Genomic DNA, 27733 nt, shown 5'->3' with positions numbered 1-27733 from the left:
AGCCTGCTCCATGTTCCTGCTAGTGGCTGAAGCCGCCGCATGGGCCCAGCTGTCAGACTCAGAAGTTTTCCTTCAGTGGCCAAAAGGGTGGGCGAAGGCGTTAGACAGGGGCCAACGTAATTGTCCTGTCCTGGTCTAAGCAGTCAGTTGTCCCAAGACAGGATGGGGATTTGACCAGGCATGGTTCATGCGATAACTCTCTGGGTTTCAGCTTGCACAGGTGGAATATCAAACTGGCCTCCACATCACCCTGGTCTCCTAGGGGGCTGCAGAAACCATGAGGTGTGTCCAAATGAGAAAAGCAGTAGTCCTTCATTCAATGATTCTTTTTAAGCATCTATATTATTCCAGGCACTTTTCCAGGCACTGGGGCACAAGAGTGAACAAAACAGACCAAGTCCCTGTTATGGACGTAGGACTGACTTTCTAGTGTGTGTGTGTGTGTGTGGGGGGGGGGATAGAATCAACAAACCAACAAATACTAGCTCAACACTAGCTATTCGTCATGTAGCGAGAAGTGCCTGCAAGCAAGATAAAGCTGGGGGTAAAAAGCGAGACTTGAGGGAGTAGCTCCGCTGTGTTGGGTGGTGGTCTTGGAAAGTCTCTGGTAAGTAGACTTCGGGAGGCAGAGGGGAGCCACGGGGTATCTGGGGAAAAGCCTTCCAGGTAGAGGGAGCAGCGTCACAAGGACTTTGAGGCAGAGGGTACGGGGTGTGCTTGAGGAACGTCCAGGAGGCTGGTGTGTCGGGGCCGGAAGGGTAAGCACCATCCTGGTGGGAGATGGGCCTCCTGACCCATCGAGAGGACTTTGCTCTTCAGTCTGAGTGAAGGGGAAGCTGCTGGGGGTTGGGTCAAGGACCAGCTTGTTCCGACATACATTTGAGAGGGATCGTGTGGGCTATTGCATGGAGAAGAGACTGGAGGTGGAAGCTGGAATCTGACCAGGAGGCGGCTGTTGTCACGTGGATGAGGGAGGACCTCAGTGTGGGGTTGGTCAGGGGGGCAACCAGGGCTTGGACTCTGGATTGATTTTGCAGGATGATCCAATGGATTAGATGGGGGTTGTGAGAGAAAGAGGGTGTCAATGGCAAGGTTTCAGGCCTGAGGACAGTGTTGGCATTTACTAAGGCAGGGAAGGCTGTAGGACAGCCAGTTTGGGGAGAGAAATGGAGATTTCAGGTTAGAAGCGTTAGGTTGGCACTTACACTGTGGTGGGGGCACATGGGTAGAGATTGGTCCTGCGCCTTGGTTTCCCCTCTTGTACATAGAAGCGTTGAGCTAGCCCAGGGTTCTGAGGGTGGCAAGCGGCACTTAAAGCGGCTGCACAGCACAGTGGTTACCAACCCAGACTTGGAGTTTAGACGTGAATGTGAATCCTTTCTCTGTCAGTGATGTAACCTCTTGGTTGTAAGACTCCGGGCCAGTGACCTAACATCTCTGAGCCTCAATTTTCTCATCTGTGAAAATGGGCAAACCATAGTATGTGCATCACAGGGTTACTGTGAGGGTTAAATGAGAAAATGTGCACAAAGCACTTAGCAAAGGCCCTGGCACATACCACACCCAGTTAACAGGCTATTAGTAACAGAGACCCGTGTTGGGCCAGGCTAAGGGGTTTTGCCTGGTGGGTGGTAGGGGCCAAGGAAGGTTATGTTACATATGTGGTTTGGAGGGGCAGCTGTGAGTGTGGAGACTTGGGCTGAGTCCTCTTGGCTAGTCCCCGAGCCCCTTCCACCTGCCAGAGTGAGAACTGAGGACTGGCCCTGATGGACTCTCTCACCCTTCCCCACCCAAGGGTCTTCACTGACATGGTGCGGGTAGCCTCTGCCTTGCACAGGTTTCTCAGGTTGGGTCATTTTCCCTAAGGTCTCCTACAGGACCCTTGTCTCTACATCCCAGTGGCTGACCTTAGGGCAGCGGTTCTCAATCTGTGGGTCGCGACCCCTTTGGGGGTTGAACGACCCTTTCACAGGGGTCACCGGGTACTCGTATGTGGGCGTCTCTGCATGTGGGCCTGGAGACCGATAGAGGAGCGGTGTCTCGGTTTCTAAGACCATCGAAAATATGTGTTTTCCGATGGTCTTAGGCGACCCCTGTGAAAGGTTGAGAACCGCTGCCTTAGGGAATGTGAGTGAGGGGCATTGAGGGGTGGGTGACGTTGAGGGGACTTGAGTTGCATGTAGGGCTCCGGACAGGGCTGGCAGGGGCAGGGCAGGCCTGGAGTGGCATTCCACTGGGCACTTGGATAGGACCTCGGTTCCTGGTCTGGGTCCAGGCTGGATGGCACTTGCTGCTGTGGAGCCATGGAGAGGCTGACAATGACAGAATGTGGCCTCCTCAGGACCCACACTTCAGTGGTGCCCAGGCATGCCAGCCCAGCCCTGTGCATTTGCAAGCCTGTTTCCCAGCAGCTGAATCGTGCCGCAGGACGGCCAAGGACATTTTAGAGTCCCCCAGGGCCCACAGCCAGGCTGTCACCAAGCATTGCTTGTTTTCGCAGGGTCCAAGCATTTTCGAGATGGAGGGAGCTCTGGAGATATTCCAGAGACTTTTCTCAACAGCTGGGTAAATTGAGAGAGAGAGCAAGGCACTTGACCAAGGTCTCACAGGGCCGCCTTCCTCCTATCTGTCACCTCCCTCTGTTCCCAAGTCCCTTGCTCAGACTCCTGGCCTCCTGCCCGGACCTTTGTAGCAACCTCTGTCTTTGTGGGCTCTCCAAGAGCTTTGTTTGTCCTGCTATTATCATAATCTTCCTATAACCTGCCAGACACTCACACTATTTGAGTGAGCCTGGTCTCCTGGCTCCTCTAGTCCCAGACACAGCAGTGCAGCATGGAGGTTCTGAGCTCAGGCCCCAGAGCCAGACTGACCTCAGTTCGAATCCCAGCTCTACCCCTTCTTAGTGCAGCGACCTGGGACAAGATGCTTCACAGCCCTGTGCCTCCGTGTCTCCATCTGCGAAATGAAAACAGGAGCAATACTTAATTTAGGGGGATGGCGTGATGGTTAAATGAGATGATATCTGAAGTCCTGGGTATAATATCTGCACAGAGTGAAGCTCTCAACAATGGTCATTATTATTATAAAGGTCCATCAATGCTGATTGCACTGGAAAGACAAGGGCACATCGGGAAGACAAAGCCCTGGGCCAGGAGGCAGGAGATGTGGGCTCAAAATTCACTCTCAAACACCGCCTCACTGTGTCCTTTTTGGAAAGTCACTCCTCCGCTGGGAATGCCACTTTCCTCATTTGAGAAAGAAGTCCCTGCTATGTTCCTATAAAGTTGTCATGTGATGCCAAAGCAACGTCTGTGAAAAAGCTTTGCATCTGTGTAATGATTTAAAAATGGCACGGTGGTGGCTGTGGTGTGCTGGTGGTAAAGAGGACATTGTAGCCACAGCAGTGGACAGCTGGCTTGGCTGGAGGCTGGTCGGCCTGCAAATGCTCAACGCCCACGCGGGCTTCTCATCCCCGCCTGCTCCAGGCCTCCACCAGCCTGCCTTTCACATCAGCCTCAGCACTGCACACTCGAAGATGTGGGAGGTGCAAAGACCCGATGGCATCCTCCAGGCCCTAGTGGGTTTTGGGTGATCTGTGGCTGATGCCATGGAATGTAGGGATTCAAGCCAGACCCAGGTTTGAATCTCAGCTAAGCACTTCCCAACTGGCAGCTTGAGCAAGTTGCTAAATTTCCATGAGCCTCAGTTTCCACATTTGTAAGGTGAGGCCCTGCTGGAGTAGAGCCAAGTATTTAGCAAAGGGCCCAGCACCCAGTTACACAGTCGAGATTGTATAACGTGTTTTCCTCCTGGAGTGTGGTAACTGATGGATTTATGGATGCAGGGAGTTGGGAGCCATTGTGCCCATTTCTGGGGATGAGCTGTGGAGGTCATTTATGCTCTCTATGCAGTTGCCCAGCTTAAAGTTAGGTGGGCCCTTGGAGCTACCTGGCACTATTCCATTTTACAGGTGAGCAAAGCAAGATCCAGAAAGGAACAGTGAGAGGGGCTTGCCCGCAGTCACTTGCAGGTAGTGCGAGGCTGGGACTAGGGTGGGGCAAGTGAGGCCCCTAGAGCCAACCTGGAGGAGCGTTCGCCCTCAGGTGCCACTGCGAGGTGGCACTCACTCCCAGCCTCCCTGCAGCTGCACGGCAGCACCTGAGAAGGAGTCCATTCCTAACGTTCGTGCCTGCTGCCTTGCCTGCCTTACCGTAGCACAGCCCAGGACTAGAACTCTGGCCTCCTGACCCCATGACCTGTTCTCTGATCCTTGCAGAAGCTGGGACACCTGCGAGGCACCTTCTAGAGTCCATCGAGTCTCACCGGGGAGCCTGCGATATGTAGGTCACCCGGCACTTTTTGCTGTGCACTCTCTTAGCTGCCTGTGCTTCAGAGAAAGCAAGGCCCCCCTGCCCACTGCCCTCCGCCTCCTGCTCCCTGCCCTGCCAGCTGTGCCTCTGTGTAAGCGTGTTGAGCCCCTCACCACTGAGGCATGTTGGCGGTGGACTCCTGTTGCAGTGACAGGCCTCAGGGAGTCTGGCGGGATGAGGCCACTTTCTCACGGACCTTGGGTCTCCGCAGAGCCCCGTGTTGTTCCCACCAGGCCTCCAGAAGATTAGGGGGCTTCTGCAGCTCCAAGTGCCTCAAAGCTTTCCCTTTCTCTGCATCGCCCCCAGCGCACCTGGCTTCCCTCTGCTCTGGCCTCAGGGCCTGGAGCCTTTCAGTTTCCCCAAAGCTTTTGTGTCTTTTGGGCAGCCTGGTCTTGGGGCACCCATGTGGGCCAGTCCCCCCATCACCACCATCGGGCCTGCTGGCTGGGCCTCAAGTGACTTGTTAAGAGGTGGCCAAGGCTGCATGCGAATCCCTATAGGGGTTCCTAGGATTTACCTGGGGCCGACAGCATCCCAGGCCACCCTCATGCTGTGACATGAGGGGGCCTTGGACAGTCACCCCAGTCTCTATACCCCAGCCCCATGCATACAAGCACACCATCTTTTGTTTCTCCTGCTGATCTTGGGGCCTGACATTCTGCCCTTAGCAAGCTGCCTTGTGCGCTGCTTGGCGTCCTCTAGAAAGGCAAATACCTTTGCAGGTGGACTCTTTTACATATTTGCTGCTGAGAAGTGAACCCAGGCCAGCCTGGCCCTTTTCCAGCTGCCTGTGTGACCGTGTCCAGGTTGCTTCTCCTCTCTGGGCTGTATAAGGCCCTTTTCAGCTCTAGCACCTGACACGCTGGCATGGGTCTGCCCCCTCCCCACTGGCAGTCCCCCTTCTTCCTCCTCTGCAGGTGTGGAGGGGACAGAACTCGGCTGTAATGGGAAGGGCCTGGTGGCTGAGCTGCAGTGGGGCAAGGGCCAAAAGCCAACATCACAGATGCCCTGACCAGCAGCTGGCCCCTTGTCTCAGGACAGGTGGGGAAACTGAGGCCTGGAGTCGGGGAGGGCCTTGCTTAAGATCACTTAAGAAGTCAGGCAGAACTGCAGCCAGAGCCAGGTTATGGTTGCCGCTAGTGAGGGCCCCTCCGCTCCTGGCTGCCACCTTGAGAGGGGCCCGTTGGCATGAAGGTCAGGGACATGCTTTCTCTTCTGTGGAAGGCACCTCCAGGCAGGAGTCCCTGCCTGTTGTGGGGATCCCTCGGCAGAGGGCTGAATTGGACAGGACATTCTCTTTCTGATATCCAGGAGGTAGAGGCTGGTGGCCTCTGACAAGGGACTTGGTGGGGGTGTGGGGGGTGGAAGCTTCCGGGAATGTGGTTGGTGGCTCAGGGTGCCCTAGGGCCATCCCCCTCTCTCCCTCCCTCCCTCCCGGGGAGAGGACTGGGCCAACAGTAATGCCATTTGTCCTGGCTCTGGGATTAGGTGCGGTCGTGTTAAGTGAGGAGTGTGGAGCTGAGAGGACGCAGTGAAGTGAAGCGGAGCTGAGCGGCTGCTGCCTGGAGCTCTGGTGGGTCTTGTCATTCTCTCCCCAGCCTCCCCGTACCCTCTGACCACAGCCCCTGGTGCTCTCCTTCCTGTGTAGTCCTCCCAGGTCTGTCCTGATGTGTGTGTACATGCAGTGTATGCACGTTCTTACCCACACAAGAAGGGTCCGGGGTGCAGAGGTCGGGGCAGGCTGGCCCCGGAGCCTGGTGTTGCGTCCTGTCTGCCTTCAGGACTAGAAGCAGGTTCCTCCAGTGTTCTAGCCCCCAGGGCTGCCCCAGGCTGACCCGGCAGATTCCCGATGGAGGAAAAGGAGGCTGTGGCTGAGGGCTGGCACGGAAGGAAGAGCTCAGTTTCTCTTGCGGCTTCTCCTGACAGCTCGGCAGGTCCACAAATCCACCTGAAGGCAACAGGTCTGAAGTTAAAGATCTACCGCAGGGCTGTGGGGAGAGCTGGATGGTGAGGTCCCAGGGTGCTCAGATGTTACATTCGTGACTTCAGTGCTGTCTAGACCTTGAGAGCCACAGCTGGAGGGACCTCTAGAGGGTTTCCATGTTCTTAACTTGGGGACTAGTCACAACCACCCTGAATTTGTATGGAAGGTAGCATGGCACCTGTCTGGGGGAGAGCCGACTAACAGCCTTCATTATATCCTCAAAGGGGCCTGTAGCCCCAGGAGGTCACAAAATTCTAGTCTAGTCTACTCCCCTTCTTGTCCAGTTGAGGAAACAGAGGCTCAGACGGGGAAGGATCAAGGCTGGAGGCACACAGGGGACAAGGTGGAGGCACTGGAATGCTGATGTGGACTCCAGGCTTCTGCATCCATGAGATGGAGGCCCCCAAATATGCCTGCTTCTCGGAATCTCTCAGGGGGCACCTGCAAGTTGGGGCGGGCATGTGGGAAGGCAGGGGCCGGGTCTGACCAGCGTTTTGCGGATTCTCTGCAGGGGTGTCAGACAGCGGGGAAGTTCAGGGCATGATAAACTTGTTTCCTTTATTGCGCATGCACGACAAATAAATGAGGTCATAACTGGGAAGTGCTTGCTACAGTACCTGGTTGGCAGCAGATCCGTGAGGCATGCTGGTCACCACTGTTCTTCTCGTTGACTGTTATCTGAGATCTCCTGTCTCTGACCCTCACTCCTGTATCTCTCTCCTCTTCCTTAGCGTGAGGCCTGTGCCTGGGGCACGGAGACAGCCCTCCTTTCTCATGTGGGGTACCTGCCTTCCTGGGATGACAGAGGCCCCTGGGGCAGGGGAAGGGGAGGGTCTCCTGGCTGAGGTCCTGCCTTTCTGCGCATCTGTGGCACCCCTTGTGCCAGTGAAGGCTTTTCTGTTGCGGGAGAAGTTGGGTCAGCCTGCCTTTGGCAGCTGGGGCTGGTCACCCTGCAAGAGGCTTCTCTCTGGATACTCTCTGGACTGCAGGCCTGGCTTAAGAATGGTGTGGAATGCTGGGCAGCAGGACCATATAGGGGTTACAAGAAGCAGGGGCTCCAGGGTAGGCTGGCTTCGGGCCATCCTAACTCCACCTCTGCCCAGCTGTGTGACCTCGAGTCAGTTGTTTACCCTCTCTGAGCCTATGTTTCCTCATCTGTAATGTGTATGCATCAGTGACACCACCTCTCAGGGGTGTGAGGATTGGGTGAGCTAAGGGAAAAGCTCTCAGCACAGCCTGGGTATGGAGTGGTGAGTTACCAGGAACTCAGTCACTGCTGGCTGCTGTCAGTGAGGAAGGTTATGACATTTGCAAGGAAATATCATTCTATTCTTTTCAAGTGCCTATGATCTGAGCCTAAGAAAAATAGTTAGGGATAGATTTGACTGTGTTCATAGATGGATTTGGGGGTTGGGTGGAGAGAGTCCTGTTCTGGGAAGCTGCATGAGCTATTGAGGAGCATGCCCTGTGATGGGCCTACCCACCTAGGTCTGTGCTGAGAGATTTTGGGGAGACTGGAGGGGAGCCTGTCCTTGGGACGGGAGAGCAGCTGGTCCTGACCTGTTTGTTCGCCTGCTCCTCCCCTCCCCCAAGCTGTCTTGTTTGTTTACTCGGTAAACCCTTTCTTCAGAGCTGGTGCAAAGGTAAACTCTCAACTCCGCCCTTTGGAAGAAAGACAGAATCTCAACAAGCGGGTCTAAGTTCCTGAGGTTTCTTGCTGGGCATCCCCTGCTGGGGGGAACCCACAACAAATCCCGGGTTGAGAACCTGGGAGTGAACCAGGGCTTTATGCTTTGTTTGCTTGTTGATTGATGGATGATTTGTAGGTCTGCTTCCAAGAAGGATCTGTAGAGGCTGCTTTTATGTTAAAATACACATAAAATGGGTGAAAACAAAAGCAGAAAGAGCACCATTCAAAGGGAGCCGTGAATGGGGTGTGTGAGGCGCTGCTGTGCCCTGGGTGAATGCTGAGAACCCATTGTGCGGAAGGGTGATTGAGTCCAAGCTCCAGGGCCAGGAAGCTCTGTGCTGAGTTTCCGTGTCATCCACTCATAAACTCTGAGCACTGTGGCAACTCATGGCCTCCTCTGGGCCTCAGTTTCCTCATCTGTAAAATGAGTGGAAAGTAGGTCATGGTGCTGTTATAAGGGTGAAATAATAGCATGCAGTACAGGCATATCATGTCTAATAAAAGGAAGTTCCTATTATTAATGCATTTAGCTTGGAGATACCTCATAGCAGATTCAAAAAGGGAAGGTAATTGGCAAGGGTACATGGCTCTTCCTGCTATGGGTAGGAGTCCACTTCTGCCTTGGAAAGCTTCTGGTGAAGTTGGGGGACCATTGTTCTAGTTGCAAGAGCAGCTGACATCTGGCAGCGTAAATCCGGCATTGCATGGTGGGATGCAGAGCAGGAGAGCTCATGGAGGACTTTTGAAATCCAGGCTGGCCAAGTCCAACTCCCGGCTGAGGCTGGCCTTGGAGGGGGATGGGCAGGCTTTTCCTGGACAAGAAAATGGGCCAAGGTAGGTGGGGGTGGGGCAGGCCTGGGCGGCACAACCCTGGGGGTTTCCTTTCTTCTCCCTGGGCCTCAGTGTTCTCATGTGCTCACTGCAGGGTGGACTGCACACAGCGGTCCTGAGACTCTGAGCCAGACTGCTGACAGTCCCTTGGTGGCGGCCCTGGACTCCAGGGTGACTGATGGGCAGCAGCTTGGCCCCCAGCCAGGCAGCACTGCAGAGCTGTGGGGGATGGGGTGTGCAGCAAATTCCAGCAGAGGAGGGCTTTGCTTCTGGTCTGGCCTCCCAGGGGTGCAATTGCACTGGAGAAACTCCCGCACAGCTGGGAAGCAAATGTGGAGGATTTTCTAGGCTGTGCTCTATATGCTGGGTGGGGCAGGCTGGGGCAGGGTAGCTGGTGGAGCCGGGTGGTTATGAGGTATGGCTGGGTAGTGGGTGGTGGCATGTCTGTGCTGAGGGTGCTGAGGGTGTGACAGGCTGGGAGGGGCTGGGCCTGCTATGGGGAGTGGCCCTGGGTTTGCACGTGGGGCTGCCAGAGACTGGCCAGCAGGCACCCCCCCTCTCCAAGCCCAGTGCCCATTCACATGCTTTTTAGCCGGCTTGCAGGGCTCTCCCTGCACTTCCTCTCAGCTCCCCACCCCGTACTTGTGCCTGTGGTCCAGATGCCTGTGATGGTACCATGTGGACATGTCAGCACACGTGAGTGTGCCTGTGCATTCGTGTGCATGTAAGTTCAGGGGCGGTAGGGGACATTGTCAGGAATGACCCAGGAAATCAAATCCAGGCTGGGGGAGCATGCAGGCTGTGGGCTCTTCCTCCATTCACCCGCCTGTAGCAACATCACACCAGAGACGGAACACCTTGAAGCCCGGAGGCCGGCATTTTCAGCCCAGGGCCACGCTTGTCCTCCTAGTGGTCATCTGCTTGTCCCTGACTCCCAGTGTGCTCCCAAACCCGACAGCCCTTCCTCTCTTTCTGGATTATTAAGTTGATATGTGGCCTTGGGCCAGTTCCTTCCTGAGCCTCAATTTCCAAATCTGTTAAATGGATACTCATTTTATTAACCTGTATCACTGTGTGCCAGGTACTGAGCATTTTTACACACATCATCTCAGTCTTGGCAGCAGCCGTTTGAGATAGATGAGTAGTATAAACCCTATTTTATACCTGGGGAAACAGGCTCAGAGTGGTTGAGAGATTTGCTCAAAGGTCACAGGGCTAGTAAATAATGGAAGCCAGATTCAAGCCCAGGCAGACTGGCTCCAGTCTGAGCCCTTAGCTGCCATGTTAGCAGTCACTGCATTGCTACCTCTCAGATTGTTGGGGTGAAATGGCATGAGGCCCGCTGCACATGGTAGGCACCAAGTACATGCAAGTTACATATTAGGTGCACTTTACCTTGAAAAGCACAGGAAACTCAATCTCAGGGAGCTCTTGGTTGCACTCCCGGAGCCCACCTGTCCATCCAGGGCAGAGCTGGACCCCTCCCCAGTCTCCAGACAGCTTGGTCTCTGAGAAGGCCCATGTACCTCTGCCTCCTTTCTCTCTGGGTCCTAGAGAGGATTATGGGGGGAACCAGAGCATTTTGGAATGGGGGGTGGGGTAAGAAGTGACTTTCAACTCCAGAGCAGTGGCCACAGTTACTGTGGTATTTCCCGAAAGTGCCACGTTGCTATGGAGTCTCCATGACGACCAGAGCATCTCATTCATTATCCTTAGCACCTTGGCAGGGGACGCTGGGCCTAGGGCTGGGAAAGCTCATTGGGAAAGCTCGGGCCTGGAGGCCTCTGGTGGTGGAGGCCCCCTCCTGCTGTCTCCCACCCCAGCCAAGGATCCCCTGAAGGCTCTGGAGCCGGCTCCCTGTCATGGGGTCTAAGTTCAAATTTCAGCCCTGCCACTGACTAGCTCTGTGATTTGGGGCAAGTGACTCAGTCTCTCTGAGCCTCATTTTTCTCAGTTGTAAATGTGAATAACGACAGTATTAGCTGTAAGGAATACATGAGATAAGGTATGTAAAAGTGCTTAGCACAAGGCCAGGCTCATGGTAAATGCTCTCAATACATGGCGGCAGTTAAAATAGCAATGACGATAATGAAATGGTGTTCTTGATGTTGCTGTTTGTATTATAGGAGCCCCTGAGTTTCGTGGAGGAGTGACAGACCAAATTTGAAGTTAGGAAGGAAACCTGTTTGAGTCGAGCTTTAGCGGTTTCCTATGTGACTGTGGCAAGTCATTGCACCCTGGAGCCTCAGTCTCCTTATCTGTAAATTGGGGATAATAACAGCTGCTCATTCATTCATCTCCTGAGTACTCTGTAAGGACCTACGCCTGGGGAGAGTCACGGAGCTTCCAGGAGAAATCAGACTCGTCCCTGTCCTTCAGGGCACCCAGGCATGCGGGGAAGGGGAAGAAAGGAAATTGGTGTGCCAGGTGCCAAGCAGGGTCTGCCCACGCCGAGGTCAGTAAGTCCTGACCCAGTCCTGGGTTCTTCAGGCAACAGGCCCCAGAGCCATGTGTAGAAACGCCCCAGTTCTACTGTGCATGGACCCCACGCTCAGGTGCACCCAGGGGCTGGGCAGGAATCCCGCGGAGGGAAGGAGGTTGGCTGTGGGCCTGTGTTAACCGGGCAATACACAGGTGGGTGCTGTAAGTGCCTCTGCTGATGGTGGCCGGTGGGCATGCGTGCCCAGTATCACCAGCGCATGATCTTTTTTTTTTTTAAAGTTAGAAGTTCTGACTCTTATGTGAAATCTCCTGATTTTAAAATGTTGATAAGTAATCTCAGATGAAAGAAAAATGGTGTGCAAGTAAAAAAACCACACATCTGTCCCGTTCGGGCCTGAGGGCGCTGGTTTTCAGCCTCCAGCTAGGGAGCGGGAATAGGGAGGGAGCCTGAGGAACGGGACATGGGGGCAGGAAGGGTGGCAGTGCATGCGAATGACTTCAGAGAGGTGATGACCCTGGAACTGGGGTCTTGAAGGATGAGTAACTGTCCCAGGGGGTAGGGGGAGGCACTCCAGGCACTGGGAACTTCATTAGAAAGGCCTAGATGCGTGACCCAAATTGGTGACTGGTTGGGCGAGGCTGGGGTTTAGGTGATGTTTACAAGGTGCAGGCAGGCCCAGGCGGTAAGGGTTATTGAGGACTCAGCCTCCCCGCTTTCCTTGAGGCCTTGGTGGCTCTAGGGGGATTAAAAGCCCTCCAGTTCACCATGCCTTGATCCACAGGGGTTCTGCCATGCAGGCGGGTATGGAGGACATTGGATGGATAGCACCAGGCCTTTGAGGGGATTGCTGTGGGGGCAGTGATGGAGGCCCCCCTATTCAGCATACTGATGGCCAGCACTTTGTGAACAAAGCAACTGGCTATCCCCCCACCTCCACTTTAGGGTATTTGTACTTCTTTGGGGACAGAGGCTGGTTGGCTCACTCTCTTGCTCCTTTGACCCTCTCTCAGACCTGGGCCTGGGCCTGAGCTTTCCATGGCCTTCTCCCTAGGCCCCTGGCCTCTAACCATCTGGCCCCTGCACTATCCATCCAGTCCTGGGAAAGGCCACAGCCTCTGAAAATGGGCATTCAGTGTTCCAAGGGCTGTTAGAGATGAGAGACAGAGAGAGAGAGAGAGAGAGAGAGAGAGAGAGAGAGAGAGAGAGAGAGAGAGGGGGAACGTGCACAGAGCTCTACAGTGTTTTGTGGGCTTAGTCACTCACATGGTGAGTACATTAAATAAACAGGACTGCATGATCATAGCAGCTGACCTTTATTCAGCGTTGAGTGCCAGGCATGGTTCTGAGTGCTTTATATGTATTGACGCATTTAATTTTCACGACTTTGGAAAGTATGTCAAGTTTTCCCATTTTACAGATTAGGAGACTGGGGGCACTGAGACGTTAAATGACTTGCCCAGGATTACACAACTACTGGGCGATGGGACTGGGTTTGAATGAAGCCACCTGGCTCCTGTCTGAACGCCTAACCATTAGGCTGCATTAGCCTAGGACCTTAGTTCCGTGGATGGGTTTTGGGGACACAGGGTCTGGACTTCTCAAAATTGTTACAATATTTTCTAGTGTATGTGCATTTTTTTTATGGGGAAATGTTATCAGATTCCCACAAGGCTCTATGACCCCCGGATGCTTGAGACTGCCGGTTGCATCATTACCACATACGCAGAAAGGCTGTTAATGCAATAGATGAAGGAAGGGCCAATGACCACAGCACCCAGACCTGCAGGGGAAGTGAGGTTGGGCAGTCGGAGTGGGCAGGTGCCGTCAGGCGTCAGTGGCAGGCAGGGCACCATTGGGGCAGCTCTACCTCCCAACCCCACTGTGCTCCTGTCCTGGCCCTTGCCCAAGGGGTGGGGCTCGCTGTGGCCGAAGGACACAGGGCTGCCCTTATCAGTGGGAAATGGGACATGAGTGTACCCTGGGAGTAAACAGGACCAGTCACTCCAGCCCTCCTGCCTCCACCCAGGAAACTTGCTCCCTTTTGGCTGCTGTCAGCTCGAGCTGCAGAGTCCCTGGAAAGTTCCGCACAAGCCTTCCTCTCCAAGCTGTCGTATATGCCCCTCCCTCTTCCTACTCTTGGTCGACCCTTGTTCTTCTGGTCAGTTCAGGTACCACTTCCTCCGGGAAACTTTCCTCTGTTCTCCCCACTCCGGGGGTGTTAGGTGGCCCTCAGGTCTCTCAGACACTCTCCGTTCCCCACTGTCACACTTGTACCCCTGTACTATAGGTGCCTGTTTTCCTGGTGGCCTCGGGTTCCCCATGGTGCTGGCACATAGTAGGTAGTGAACTGTAGACTCTCAGAGGTGGAAGAGCCCCCAGGGATCATCTGGCCCAATCCCCCCTCTAGCAGGAAGAAAGCCCAGAGAGGGGCAGGGTGTGCTTGGGGTCACACAGCACGTCATGGCAGAACTGGGAGCAGACCTGGTGTCCAAGATTTGTCCTCATTTTGCACCCCTGCCTCTTACTTCAGAGCACATCTTTTAAAAACACTTATTTTCTTATTTTCACAAAAATAATAAATGACGATTGTAGAAAATTTAGGAAACAGAAAAAAAAGAAGAAAATAAAAGTCACTCACAGATAATCATTAACTTTTTTTTTGTTTTTGGATTTATTACCCGTTTCTGGCCTATGCATGAAAATGTTTTACCAAAAATAGGAGCATGCCTGCTGTTTACATGTTTCCCACTTTAACCAGCTATATGGTAACGATATTTCCGTGTCAGTCAATGTTCTTCTTAGACATACTATAAATGACTGCCTGGGATGCCATCACATGCTTGCATTCTAATTGCTAAAGACAGTCCCCTATTGTTGGGCATTTGCCATTGTAAGCATCCTTTGCTATTATAAATAGCACTGGAGTCCAGCTCTGAGGTTGTATTTTTGTGGGGAACTCTTTACACACTTCTGCAATTACTACTACCTCTAGGATAAGTTCCTAGAAGTGTAATTGTTGGGTCTCTGTGTGTCCTCATGCTGAACACATCATAAAGCCTTGACGCTGAGAGGGACTTCGAAGACCTTCACCTTCAAGCCCCAGGCTGAGGCTTCCGTTTCCTCCCTGGCTATACCAGTCCAGGCCCTCACACCTTCTGCCCCTGTCCCCAGCCCCATCGCCCTGGGGAGCTCTCCTGCTAGCTTTCAGCAGCTGCATTCACTCGTGTTGAAGGGATACTGTAGGGCTGTGGTAGGGGTGCTGTTTGGAGTGAGGATATTGGGGCCTTTGTATAGTGGGTGTGGGTGTGTAGTCTTCATTAGCTCTCCAGGGAGACCAATACAGGTGGCATGCCCTGGTTTGGGGTCAGCTGAGGGGGAGGCGGGAGTCCAGAGGAGGTGCCTCCTCGCCTGCTGGCCCCTCGGCAGGCGCAGGATCCTGGTGTGTGTGCCTGTGGACACGTGCCCTGAAGATGAGAGATGCCTGTTGTGCCAGAGCAGACAGGGACAGCTGCCATTTCTTTTTTTTTTTTTTTAGATTTTTATTGGGGAGTTGGGGGGATGGATGGGAACAGCGCTGGGGAATTGGGGGAGGGGAACAGACAAATTGCTGTCCTTTTGTTCTTCAGTCTAGTGGAGGATGTTGCTTCACTGGCCCAAGTTGGCACCATCATTACGCTCTTCCTGGGGGAGGCAGATCAGTCGCCGGCTTCTGGACGGCCACTCGCTGCGGCTGCTGGCCGCTCACGCTGGCTGCTGGCTACACACGGTAGCTCATGGCAACCCACTGCAGCAGGGGCTGCAGCCTACACCGCTGGCGACTCACGGCAGCCCAGCTCCAGGTTGAGCTGTTGTTCAGCATCTTAGCTGTGGAGGGCAGTGTCACTGGCCCTCATATGTGGGATCTGAACTGGGGCCCTCTGGCGTCCCAAGCCAGCTCTTAACCAACGCGCCACTCGGCCGGCCCACAGCTGACATTTCTTAAGCGTTGCTTCTGCCAAGCTTCTTGGACTGATTCACACAGTTATCCCTCAGCCCTAACCCTATGCTGTCAGGGTGGTTATTTCACAGATAAGGTCACTGATGCTTGAGAGGGGCCTTTTAACACAGCCATACCACAGGTGCCTCACAGCCCTGGGTTTGAATCCTGGCTTGGCTGCTCTGCCTGAGCCTCAGTCTTTTCATCTGTCGGATGGGGCTCTGGGCGCATTCAGAGAGAGATACGGGTGGGGAAGTACTGCGGGTAAGTGAGGGGAAGACGGTGAGGACGTGGTGTTCGGGCATGATTTAGAATTCCACCTCCAGCTCCCAGGCCTTGTAAATGTTTATTGTGTCACTTCTTCCTGTTTCTGAAGTTTTCTCGGTCTAGTCTTGGATTCTGATGATAATTATAATAAATAGCAACTGCCATTGAAGACACCAGATGCTAGGTGCTGCTCTAAGCGATTTATACACATTACTGGACTTAATGACCCAGTCTGTCTTGTGAGGTAGGTACTATTATCAGCCTCATTTCACAAATGGGGAAACTGAGGCTCAGAGAGATTAAGGAGCTTGCCCCACATAACGCAACCAGGTTGGGCAGCAGTACTTGGACTTGGCCCACCTAGCTCAGGTCCTGTGCAGCCACAGTCAACAGACCCCCCAAAGCCCAGACTCTGACCCTTTACCTTCTGACTCTTTTCTCCACAGCCTTGGTCCCGGGGGCCCCACCAAGCAAGCGGCATGCGGCACCCCTGGACCTGCTCAATGTCGTCCAGCCCGCTGCCCGGCCCCCGCAGGAGGCCCTGACGCCCTGGGGCACTTCTGCTGTGCACAGGACCACGTGGGGGTTTGCCATGGTGACATAAAGGGGCGCGGAGGAAGGAAGGAGCGCAACCAGCCTGTGGACAGCGCCCCTGGCTGGGAGGAGGGGCCGGTGGCCCGGATCCTTCGCTCCAGCTGCCCACCGAGGGCCTCCCCTGCTACGTGTCTGTGAATTTGTTGGTCAGCGGACGACTTCAGTGTCTCCTCCTGTGTGGGGCCTTGGGGCGGCCAAGGCAGGCAGGGCCTGTGGTGGCCGAGGTCTCGGGGACCAGGATGCCTACCCTGGCGCGCCTCCGCAGGCTGTGTCGGCACGTGTCCCCACAGGCTGTCCTTTTCCTGCTGTTTGTCTTCTGCCTGTTCAGCGTTTTTGTCTCCGCCTACTACCTATATGGCTGGAAGCGGGGCCTGGAGCCCTCCGTGGATGCCCCCGAGACTGACTGTGGGGACCCTCCGCCCATGGCCCCCAGCCGCCTGCTACCGCTTAAGCCCGTGCAGGCGGCTGCCCCTTCCCGCACGGACCCACTGGTGCTGGTGTTTGTGGAGAGCCTCTACTCTCAGCTGGGCCAGGAGGTGGTGGCCATCCTGGAGTCCAGCCGCTTTAAGTACCGCACAGAGATTGCCCCGGGCAAGGGGGATATGCCCACACTCACCGACAAGGGCCGTGGCCGCTTCGCCCTCATCATCTATGAGAACATCCTCAAGTACGTCAACCTGGACGCCTGGAACCGGGAGCTGCTGGACAAGTACTGTGTGGCCTACGGCGTGGGCATCATCGGCTTCTTTAAGGTATGTAGGGAGCAGCGTCCCCGAGCAGTTAAGAGCTCCAGCTAAGTTTGAATCCCATCTCCGCCCTCGTTTCCTGAGCGAATGACTTTTTTCACCTGTAAAATGGGTGTAATGGTAGCACCTACTTCCCAGGGTTGTTGTGAAGGTTAAATGCGTGAGTGGATATAGAGCACTTAGAGCACACTGTGCCTGGTGCCTAAAAGATCAGCTTTTACTCGGGGCATATGGCAGGGGGATTGCTTGCCGTGCGTGGGAACCAGTACACAGCCGGCAATTGCCTGAAGGGGGTCCCAGGGTGGGTGCGAGGTAGGAGAGGATATGCTCTGCTAGGTACCTCGAAACCTGTCATGGCAGTCCTCCCAAGGGATGGGGTGTGTCCCCATTTTGCAGATGGAAAACCAAGACTCAGGAGAGTTAAGTTATGTATATGAAGCTGTGCAGCCTATAAGTGGGAGAGCCAGGATTTGAACCCAGAATTATTGGGTTGTCGGAAAAGTCATGACGTATTTTATGTTTTTCAAAGGTCATTTATTTATATAAAGAAAAAAGATCAATCAATGATATATTGCCCGTTTTGTTCGATAACCTTTTGCCATCTTTCAGTGAGCTTCGTAATTCCTCGTTCATAGAAGGACCTGTCTTTATTTGCAAAAAACTGAACAAGGTGCTGATTTACAGCTTCATCTGAATTGAACGTTATACCACGCAAGGAGTTTTGAAGAGCGCAAAACAAGTGGAAGTCTGATGGCACAAGGTCAGGCGAGTATGGTGGGTGTGGCAACACATCCCATCCAAGCTCCAGTAATTTTTGACGTGTGATCAAACTTGTGTGTGGTCTCACGTTGTCGCGATGGGACACAACTCCTCTACAATTAACAAGCTCTGGACATTTCTGGATGATGGATTCGTTCAAAGTGTCCAATTGCTGACAGTACACATTCGAATTGATTGTTTGGTTCCTTGGTAGGAGCTCAAAAAACACGACACCTTTAAAATCCCACCACACTGAGAGCATAACCTTCCTCTGATGAATGTCTGCTTTCGATGTCGTTTGAGGCAAATCATCACGTTGGGACCAAGACCATTTGCACACCACGTTGTTGTAAACAATCCACTTCTCATCACCAGTTATCAGTCATTTCAAAAAAGGATCGTTTTCCTCACGTTTAATGAGCATATTGCAGATGTTTATATGCGCCGTCAAATGAACTTCTTTGAGTTCATGCGGAACCCAAATATCGAGCTTGTTTACGTATCCCAGCTTCTTCAGGTGATCGTGAATGCTTGAGTGATGGATGTTCAATGTTTCTGAAATCTCTCATGTCGTGTAATGTGGGTTTGACTCGATCAGTGCCTTTATTTTGTCGTCATCAACCTCGGTGGGCCTCCCTGACCGAGGAGCGTCGTTGAGATAAAAATCACCAGCACGGAATTTCGTGAACCATCGTTGGCACTGACGTTCTTGTAGAGCGTTGTCACCATAAACTTTATGCAACTTTTCACAAGCTTAACACGAGTTCTTCCCTTTATGGAAGTAAAACAGTAAAATATGGCAAAAATGCACAGTTTGGTCTTCCATCTTCAACTTGTTGTAAAATCTCCAAAACTCAACCAAATCGCTCAATTTTTTTTAGAATGAAGCTAGAACTATCAGCTGTCAAATGACATAGCAATAACATAGATGCGAATGATTCTAGTATTTCCAAAAATGAACCAGTGCCATCTGTCGCAAACATGCATCATGACTTGTCCGACAACCCAATAGCTAGCTTGGGCTCTGGATCCTGTGCTCTGTCCTCTTGTCTGTGGTGGGGTGTGGAATGCATGTACCTCTGGAATCAGCCAATTTGCACTGGAAGAGAGAGGAGAAAGAAATCCCAGTGGGCAGGTGAGCTGCTCTGAGCTCTGTGGGGTGCCCAGAACGACTGCTGGGATCAGTGTCCTCACTGAAAGTGTCACGGAGAAGCTGTCCTTGGAGAGGGGAGCTTGGGGACAGCTGGATCGGGGATCCAGAGGCTCTGGCCAGAGAACTCTGACCTGCCAGATGAAAGCAAGTGCCAGTTGGGACTCTAGTTGTGTGCTTGGGGGGGCGTGGGCATTCGTTCCTTCATTCAGCAATATTTACTGAGTGCTTACTATGTTCCAGGTCGTGTGCTAGGCACTGGAACCCAGTGGTGATTGAAATGTGCAAAGTCCCTGCTGTCCTGGAGCTGACATTTCAGTGCTGTGGGGTGGGGTTGAAGACAAACGATGAACAAATAAACATGCAATGTGGCAGATGGTGATAGCTTCAAAAACAAATAAAGCAGGGAAAGGGCACAGGGGGTGATGGTATGGTGGTTGAGGCTGTTTTGACTGAATGGCCAGTGGAGTTGTTTTTGATTAAAGTGACTGAAAGGAAGTGAGGGAAGGAGTTGCATGACTCTCTGTGCAAAGGGCCTTCTGGGCAGTGGGGACAGCAGAGGTCCTAAAGCAGGTTCTTGCTTGGCCCAAGTGGAGAGAGGAGCAGGAGGTAAGTCAGAAGTGGCCCGTGTCCACTGTTGGGTGACCATTCATCCGCTGGCATTCGTGGGCATCTGTGTGCACTGGCCCTGTGCTAGGTGCTGGGAGGAACCTGGTCTAGTGGCGGGTCTCCCACAGCGTGTCCTTTCATGTACTAATGCAGCAGGATGCTCTGCCACTCAGAAAGGTTTTGTGGGCCAAGGAATGAAGGCCCTTAGAAGTCCTGCAGCAGAACAACCCGGTGAGATTTGTTCCCCAAATGGCTTGATCACAAAACCCTTTACTTCACAGAGCACCTTTCTGGGAAATGCTGACCTGGTTTTTGGCTTTATAGTGGCATAAAGTCAACTGTCTTCATTGTCTGTTTTTTTCTTTCCTCCTGGACTCTGTTCCCTTTCCTGCCATGCACTTCATTAAGTTCGAGTCAGAACCCCAGGCCTGAAAAACGTCAAAATGGCTGACATTTATTGAGTGCTCACCCAGCACTGTGCCCTGTCCTATATATTTTACATGAATTAACTCATTTGACACTCATAAGCCATCCTCCAAGGCAGGTAGATATCCTGATTTAAGAGAGAAGGATAGAGGCGAAGAGGGTTGAAGGAATGTGCCCACACTCACACCTCCAGTAAGTACAGATCTAGGAGTTAAAGCCAGGCAGCCTGGCTCTAGAGGCCTTAGTTTTAACCACTGTGCAATGAGTCTACCATTTATTTAGTAGAATTTGCCTCAGAGGCCACATCCAGTGCACAGAGCTCCTATCTCTGGAAACCAGGCAGTGGGCTGGGGTCATTGGACACAATTGGTACAACAGAGCTTGGACCTTATCTAGCCCCAATTCCTTGCTCTACAGAAGGTGAACACGAGGTCCAAGGAGGGGCAGGAATCTGCTCAGTCTCACTGTGGGGTCAGTGGCAATTCCAGGCCTTGGTGCTCTTCCTACCCTATTGCATAAGACAAGACCCCTCCTTGGTTTTCAGCAGAGGCCTGTGACTTTCTGCTCTTACAGGCGCCCTCTGGTGGTCAAGATACACTTTTCAGCTCTTTCTGCAAGGCCAGCTTGCGTACTGTGCATTGGGTCTGCTAAACCCAGAGGACTGTGAACCCCAGGGACCTGGAGACTCATTTCCAATTCCCACTGATGCTGGATTCCCAGGTCAGCGTGAGAATGAGAGCAGGGGCTGAAAAGACCAGACCCAGGTTCAAATCTGCCACTTATAAGCAGAGTGACCTTGGACAGGGTACTCGACTTATCTGTAAAGTTGGGCCATGTTGAAGATAGAACAAGGCAGTGGGTGAGAAGCACTAGCACAGCGCCTGGTACTTGTAGCCACCTAATAAGTGGCTTTGTCATCTCTGTGTCCAGCAAACAGCTGGTGGTAGCATTTAGTCTTGTGGTTCTGACCAACATGTGGTCATGTGAGGTCCTCGAGGGTGGGAGCTGGTCTTTATCAGTAGCCCCACTTCCTGGCACTGTCATGCCTCAATTTTGCACCTCCAGATGCCTTGGGGCTGAACACACCCCGGCAGAGGACTGACAAGGGCTACCCGACTTCTTTTTTTGCACACTTGCTATGTGCCAGATAACTGAGCTCACTGCTTTGCAAGCCTTACCATGTGTAATTCGCACAACTACCCTGTGAAGTAGGCACTTTCTTTACAGGTAAGGAAGTAGGGCTCCAAAGTTAAATGGCTGTCTAAGGTGACACAACTCGTAAGTCAGAGTCAAGATTTGACAACGACGCTCATGGCTTCTAACCCATTCACAGGTGAGCAAGCTGGCCTGAGGCCTGGAGAGGAGGTGTAGGGACCCCAAGGTCATCAGTGAGTCACTATCTAAGTCTGTACTGGGCCTTCCAGTTCCCAGATCAGGGCTTCCTACCTCCGCCTGGATGACCCCACTGGAAGATTTGGTGTCTCCTGATTGACTCCTCAGTGCTGAGGAACAGGAGGGGTTCCCTTCCCGTGGGGTGAGGCCTGCAGTGGGGGTCAGCCTGTAATGCTGAGGCTTACTCTCCATTCCTTTCCCCAGCTGGTTTCTTTTATTGCTGACTGGAATGGACGGCCAGCTACTTGGCTTTCTCCCTTCCTCAATGTCTCCCAGCTGAGCAACTGGCTGAGTTGCCAGTGCCTGGCAGTCAGCTCAAAGTCGGGGCTTTGAAATGGGATCCCCCAGTGCCTGTGGTCCAGTGTGGCCTCCCAGGCCACAGCAGGTGATGGACAGGGGTTGAAATGTCGCTGGCCCTTACCGTCTTTGCAGCTCTAATCCTTGGCCAGTGCTGGCTTAGGGGTCATGGGGGAGCCTGGAGCTGAGAGAGGTGGCCTCTCAGGATGGGGCTTGGCATTGTAGCTGGCTCAGGGCTGAGTGAGGAGTTGGCAGGTACTCCTAGGGAATCGAATGTGGGCTCCTTATCACAGTTTAGAAGGCCAGGGCCCTGCAGAACCTTATGAAAATTAGAAAAAAAAAAACACTTCTGCGTGGAGGATAAAAGGCACCCTTCTGGGCAGATGCAGCTCTCAGGGGCACAGCTGAAAGTGCTTTTGTGCAGTGCTCACCTGGCCAGCTTTCAAGGGTGACCACCTTGCCTCCCTCTCTAACCTCATTTGGTTCCTTTTGTCCCCTGTTGCTTTGCCCCGCCCCACTCATTCTTCACAGTGCAGCCAGATGGGTCTTTTTAAAATGCAAATTGGAACCTGTCATCCCTCTGTTCAGAACTCTTTGATGGAGTCTTTGATGGCTTCCCACGGCCACTTCAAGCCTCCAGGGTTCTGCAGGTCTAGCCCCAGCTAACCTCTCTGCCTCATCACCTCCTTTCTCTCTTGATCACTCCGCTGGCCTCTTGCTGTTCCTTGCCTGTGCTGAGCCCTCTCCTACCTCAGGGCCTTTGCAGTTGCTGTTCTTTGAACTTGGCCTCTACCTCTCCTAGTTGATGCTTATTCATTCTTCAAGTCCCTTTCTCTAGGAAAGTCCCTTCCTCCAGGAAGCCTTTCCTGAGCCTACTGACAATGCCCAATTATCTACTGTTCTAGAACTAAGAGGTTCTAGAACCTCTTCTGTGTAGCATGTGCCCCACTGAAGTTTTACATTTATCTCTGCGGTTTCGATCGCTGTCTCTCTTCCTTGTCAACTTTAAGGTTTATGAGGTCAGCGACCCTGTCTGTTTTTTCTCACTGTGTCCCTAACACTAGAAACAGTGTCTGACGTGGTAAACAGTTGTGGAATGAACAAATGAAACCTGTATTGAACAGCTGTCAGGTGCCAGGAACTGGAGAGCTTTCTGTTCCTTTTTCATTCTTTTTAAAAATCCAGCTACTCATCAAATATGCATTTGCTCCCATTGGGTGTCAAGCCTGTGTTGGACACCGTGGATTCAGAGGTGCAAATGATGTAGCCCCTGCCCTCAAAGGGGGTGCAGACTGGTGGGAGAGAGACCTTGAACAGAAGTGTAGCAGCCAAGGTAAAAAGTGCTATAGCTGCTGAGGCTTAACATGGTCCCAGGGAGGCCAGTGCAGAGAAGAAGATATATGCAAAGGGTTTTGAAGGATGAGCAGGAGTTTGCCAGGCCAAGAAGACAGATGGAACTGGCACAGGGACAAGGACAAATTATACTATATCCAGAGGCAGGTGGCTGGGAGGGTAAGGGATGGTATGAAGGAGCAGGGGCTGTGAGCCTAGGGAAGAGGAGAAGCGGAGGCCGTGGGTACTGTTTGCAGCTCCCCAGGGAGCTGGGCAGCAGCAGACCCTGGGAGGAGAAGGGTGGTACAGGGAGCTGAATTCCTGTGAAGGAGTGACCTCCGAGGTGTTGGGGGTGTATGAGGGCTGGGAATGCTGTGGGGTGGAGTGTCTTTGTTCCTGCATTCCCAGAAGGTACCTCCTCTTTGATCTCGTCTACACTGGCATCACCTCACATTTCTCCTGAAGAAAGGGTTGTGTGACAAAGCAGTTTGGAAACCACAGGCAACAGAGCCTGGTGGTCAGGTGTGTGGGCTCCAGGGCCGGACCGCCTGGCTGCAAATGGTGGCTCCTCCTGACCACTGTGCGTGCGACTGAGGGCCACACTCCCTTGAAAGCCTCAGTTTTCTCACCTGTGAAGTGGAATCACAAAGGAACCTGCCTCCTGAGGCTGATGTGAGGACTGAGTGAGCAATTGGCGTTGCCACTGGCCCCGCTCCAAGCGCTTTGCCAGCCGCATCCTCCACCATCCTCCACCACCCCTTGAGGCATTTACCAAATTCTCAGCCATGCTGTACAGCAGAGGGAACTGAGGCACAGAAAGTTTCCATAACTTGCCCAAGGCCAGCCAGGCTGGTGGTGGAGTCCATGATGTCATTGCTAGGCTTCTTACTGTGTGATTTTTGGCCAAGTTACCGTATTTGCCGGCGTATAAGACGACTGGGCGTATAAGACGACCCCCTAACATTTCCACTTAAAATACAGAGTTTGTTATATGGGCAGTCTATCTGAAGTGTACCTGGCGTATAAGACGACCCCCCACTTGGAGGCATATTTTTCAGGGCCAAAAAATCGTCTTATACGCCGGCAAATACGGTACCTAGCTTCTCTGGGCCTCATTTTCCTCATCTGTAAAATGGGAATGATAGCAATGCCTCCATCACTGTGAGGATTAACAGCACCCCTGCATGCAAAGTGTATGAACCTGGTGCTTGGCTTTGGGAAGCACATCATATGTGTTAGCGCGTATATTCTTGTGACAGGTGATGCTAGGTTTGCGTTGGCCAGGTTAGCACAGGGCCAGGCATGTAGCAGGTCAAGTTAACGAATACGGTTGACATTGCTGTTATCGGTGCACACATGATATTCCGTGGTCCCTCGGGGTTCTGGGTCTGACGGATCTGTTCTCCCCTCCCTGCCTCACCCTGACTGTAGGCCAACGAGAACAGCTTGCTGAGTGCACAGCTCAAAGGCTTCCCCCTGTTCCTGCACTCGAACCTGGGCCTGAAGGACTGCAGCATCAACCCCAGGTCCCCGCTGCTCTATGTGACACGGCCCAGCGAGGTGGAGAAGGGCGTGCTGCCTGGCGAGGACTGGACCGTGTTCCAGTCCAACCACTCCACCTACGAGCCAGTGCTGCTGGCCAAGACGCGCTCGTCCGAGTCCATCCCGCACCTGGGCGCCGACGCCGGCCTGCACGCCGCGCTGCACGCCACCGTGGTCCAGGACCTGGGCCTCCATGATGGCATCCAGCGCGTGCTGTTCGGCAACAACCTCAACTTCTGGCTACACAAGCTCGTCTTTGTGGACGCCGTGGCCTTCCTCACTGGCAAGCGCCTCTCGCTGCCTTTGGACCGCTACATCCTAGTGGACATTGATGACATCTTTGTGGGCAAGGAGGGCACGCGCATGAAGGTGGAGGACGTGAAGGTAGGGCCGGGACCCCAGACCGGGCAGGGCGGGGTCGCCCCACCTTCAGATCTTCCTGCACCCTATCAGGACTTTGCTGTCTGCATCTCCCCTGTGCTATTAGTCCCCCTCCCTTGGCCAGTTACTTTTATTAATTGCCTTATTAGAAGCCAGTGTCATTTAAAATTCTATTGAAGTATTAAATATAGAGGAACTTTGCATCTCGAGCGTGGAGCTTAAGAATGTATGTATGGGAGTCAGTTCTCCTTCCATCACCATATATTTGACCCCCTTCACCCTCTTCTACCATCCCCCTCACTCTCTGGTAACCACTAAACTGTTGTCTGTGTCTATGAGTTTTTGTTTATTTGTTTGTCTTGTTCCTTTGTTGCTTTCAGTTTTATATTCCGTATATCAGTGAAGTCATATGGTTCTTGACTTTTTCTGTGTGACTTATTTTGCTTAGCATAATAATCTCAAGATCTACTATCCATGTTGTCGCAAATGCAGTATTTCATCTTATGGCAGAGTAGTATTCCATTGTGTGTGTGTGTGTGTGTGTGTGTGTATATATATATATATATATATATATATATATATATATACCACACTTCTTTATCTAATCATCTATTGAAGGATGCTTTGGTTGTTTCCATGACTTAGCAAGTTTATTTTGAAGGAAATTGGATTAATGAAAACTATATAAAGAGTCTCAAAATGAAAATATTGACTACAACAGTAATTTTATAGAATGCAGACACTAATATTGAGTAGCATACAAATAAAATTACAAAAAAAACAAAAACCCCAAAAACAGAATGTATGTATGGAGGAAGAGGCCCAGTCACCGAAATACAGATGGGAACTATGCAGGGTTGTTTACCCACCTTTTAATCCAGACCTGATTTTTAACTCTCAAAAATGTTTGTCAGTACTAGAGCGCCTACAAAACTCTTAAAACAAGAACTAGAGCTTGAACCATACACAAGGCATATTTTAACTAAGGTTTATATAGAGAGTGGAATCATGTTCAAAATGTGTTTACCAAACTAAACTCTATGTAAAAACTTTTTGCAAACTACAAAATTTTACACACGTCTCACTACTAAAGAGAAGCCTGCAAATTAAGGCCATTATGCAGTCTTTAAAATACAGTTTTCACCTACGCACTATTTTACTCAGTTATTTGCAAAGGAAATGGCCTCACTAGTATAAATGGGGAAATCAGTGTCCATAAATAGAGGGTAACCTAACAATAGCTCCAGTGAAAACAAAACCGAGGGATTAAATTCTAGAGAAACGGCTGCCTCTGACCTCCTGATCTCTCTTCTACAGGATTAGCAAGTGTCAGCAACATGTTAGGACCAAACCAAGGCTTCTTTTTGATGTTGGGAGGAGGACTGAAAAAGAGACTTCCGAGAGCAATGCTTTTTCTCCTTGTGACTCAGATGATCTGTGCTGCGTCTCCATCCTCCTGAAATCACTGTTGGGATTGGCCCTGGGGCCTGGGAGCAAGGCTGGGAGGCCTGGGGTTCACGCTCCTGCCTTGGTCAAGAGTGAATTCTCTACTCTTTCTCACACTTCCCAAGGAGAAGGGCAGATCGGATTGTGTTGGGGAGCAGGCACTGTCTGGGGAGTCAAGATTTGGGTTCAAGTCCCAATTTGCTCCTAACTGGGTGACTTGGGCAAGTCCCTTCTCATCCTTGAGCCTCAGCTGTAAAATGACAAGACGGGCTGGATGGGAGGTTTTCGGGCTACTTCCTGACATCCCAGGGTTGCCCAGAGGTGCCCTGGATAGCTGATGTGAGGGAGGAGGGGGCCTGTGCAGATAGCCAGGCCATGAGCCCTCTTGGGCTTTGATCTGCTTTACCCGCTGTTTCCTCCTGAGAGCTCACTCTTGCAGTCCAGCCTAACTCTCTCCTGCTGTATCCTAGGCCTTTGCTGCCTGGCCAGAATTGACCCCATGAGGAAACCAGGCTGCCTGGCTCACTGCGTGCCCCTATGAACCCTGGGGCTGTCCTTCTTGGTTCTTACTTTCCCCATTTTTAGAGCTAGAGGAATGCTAGCCGTTTGGAGCCATTTCTGTAGAAGCATACTCCTAGAGGAGCCCTCTGCTGTGCACTTAGCTCAGCGGAGACTGCAGAGCGCCTCACCAGCCAGGTTTCCATTTGCCTTAAATGTCCTTGTAAGTCAAAAAAGTCAGAGGTGTTTTTGTGTGTGTGTGTGTGTGTGTGTGTGTGTGTGTTTTCTTTAATCCAAGCACAGGCTACAACTGAGCCTTTCTTTCAGAGACATGAATGTTGCCTCACTCACTGGTACAGTACTGGCTGTACAACACAATTTAAATAATACCAACCGCAGCTGCTTACTCAGGGCTTGGCGAGGACCAGGCTCTGTGCTCAGCCCTTCCTGTGTGTTGCCTCATCTGATCCTCACAGCAGCCCTGAGAAGTGGGCATTGTTGTAAGTCCCATTTTACAGAGCAGGGCACTGAGGCTCAGAGAGAGGTGAAGTAACCTGCCGGAGGCCACACAGCTGGAGCATACGTGTCTATCAGTCAGTCCATCATCAGGCCTTGGTAAGATGCTGACGGCGCCAGGAGGGCCAGGTCTTTGAGTCTGCGAAGTGTTCAGATAGCAGGTTTTTTAGCAGCCTTACGCATCACGCAGGGATGTTTCTGAGCCTTGACCCCAGAGTACAACTGTACATTTGTTTCACAAGTGTCAGCATCCCTTGATTGATTTGCAAAGCACTGGTTGTGCATGCATGGGAACACTGCATTGCTGGGTGCCCAGTACATCTTTGGAAAGGTCATGGTCCTGTGTCAGGACCTGACACAGCCTTGCATTCATCTATGAGGAGAAATCTTCCGTATTTGACAGGTGGAGACAGGAGGCTCATGGTGGCAGTGACCACAGACATATGACACCACCATTTTTCATCACTTACCAAATGTCAGGCAG

At 52.3% G+C, this 27733-nt stretch overlaps 1 protein-coding gene across 5 annotated transcripts in view; it reads left to right on the top strand.

Annotated features, from left to right (window-relative positions):
- NDST1 (N-deacetylase and N-sulfotransferase 1) overlaps nucleotides 1-27733 on the top strand; it is a 58440-nt gene that overhangs the window by 13532 nt on the left and 17175 nt on the right. For 3 of the 5 annotated variants that reach the window (XM_019633025.1, XM_019633028.1, XM_019633029.1), the window contains exons 2-4: nucleotides 5859-5943; nucleotides 16008-16907; nucleotides 24298-24792. In XM_019633025.1, the coding sequence (XP_019488570.1) occupies nucleotides 16395-16907; nucleotides 24298-24792 (1008 nt within the window). In that variant the 5' untranslated portion in view covers nucleotides 5859-5943; nucleotides 16008-16394. The remainder of the gene's footprint in view (nucleotides 1-5858; nucleotides 5944-16007; nucleotides 16908-24297; nucleotides 24793-27733) is intronic. The other 2 variants (XM_019633026.1, XM_019633027.1) reach the window with 1 other exon arrangement.

Source organism: Hipposideros armiger, unplaced genomic scaffold (genome assembly GCF_001890085.2).
Source record: "Hipposideros armiger isolate ML-2016 unplaced genomic scaffold, ASM189008v1 scaffold_1225, whole genome shotgun sequence".
Taxonomy (NCBI): domain Eukaryota; kingdom Metazoa; phylum Chordata; class Mammalia; order Chiroptera; family Hipposideridae; genus Hipposideros; species Hipposideros armiger.
This window is presented reverse-complemented; position numbering and strand designations above follow the sequence as displayed.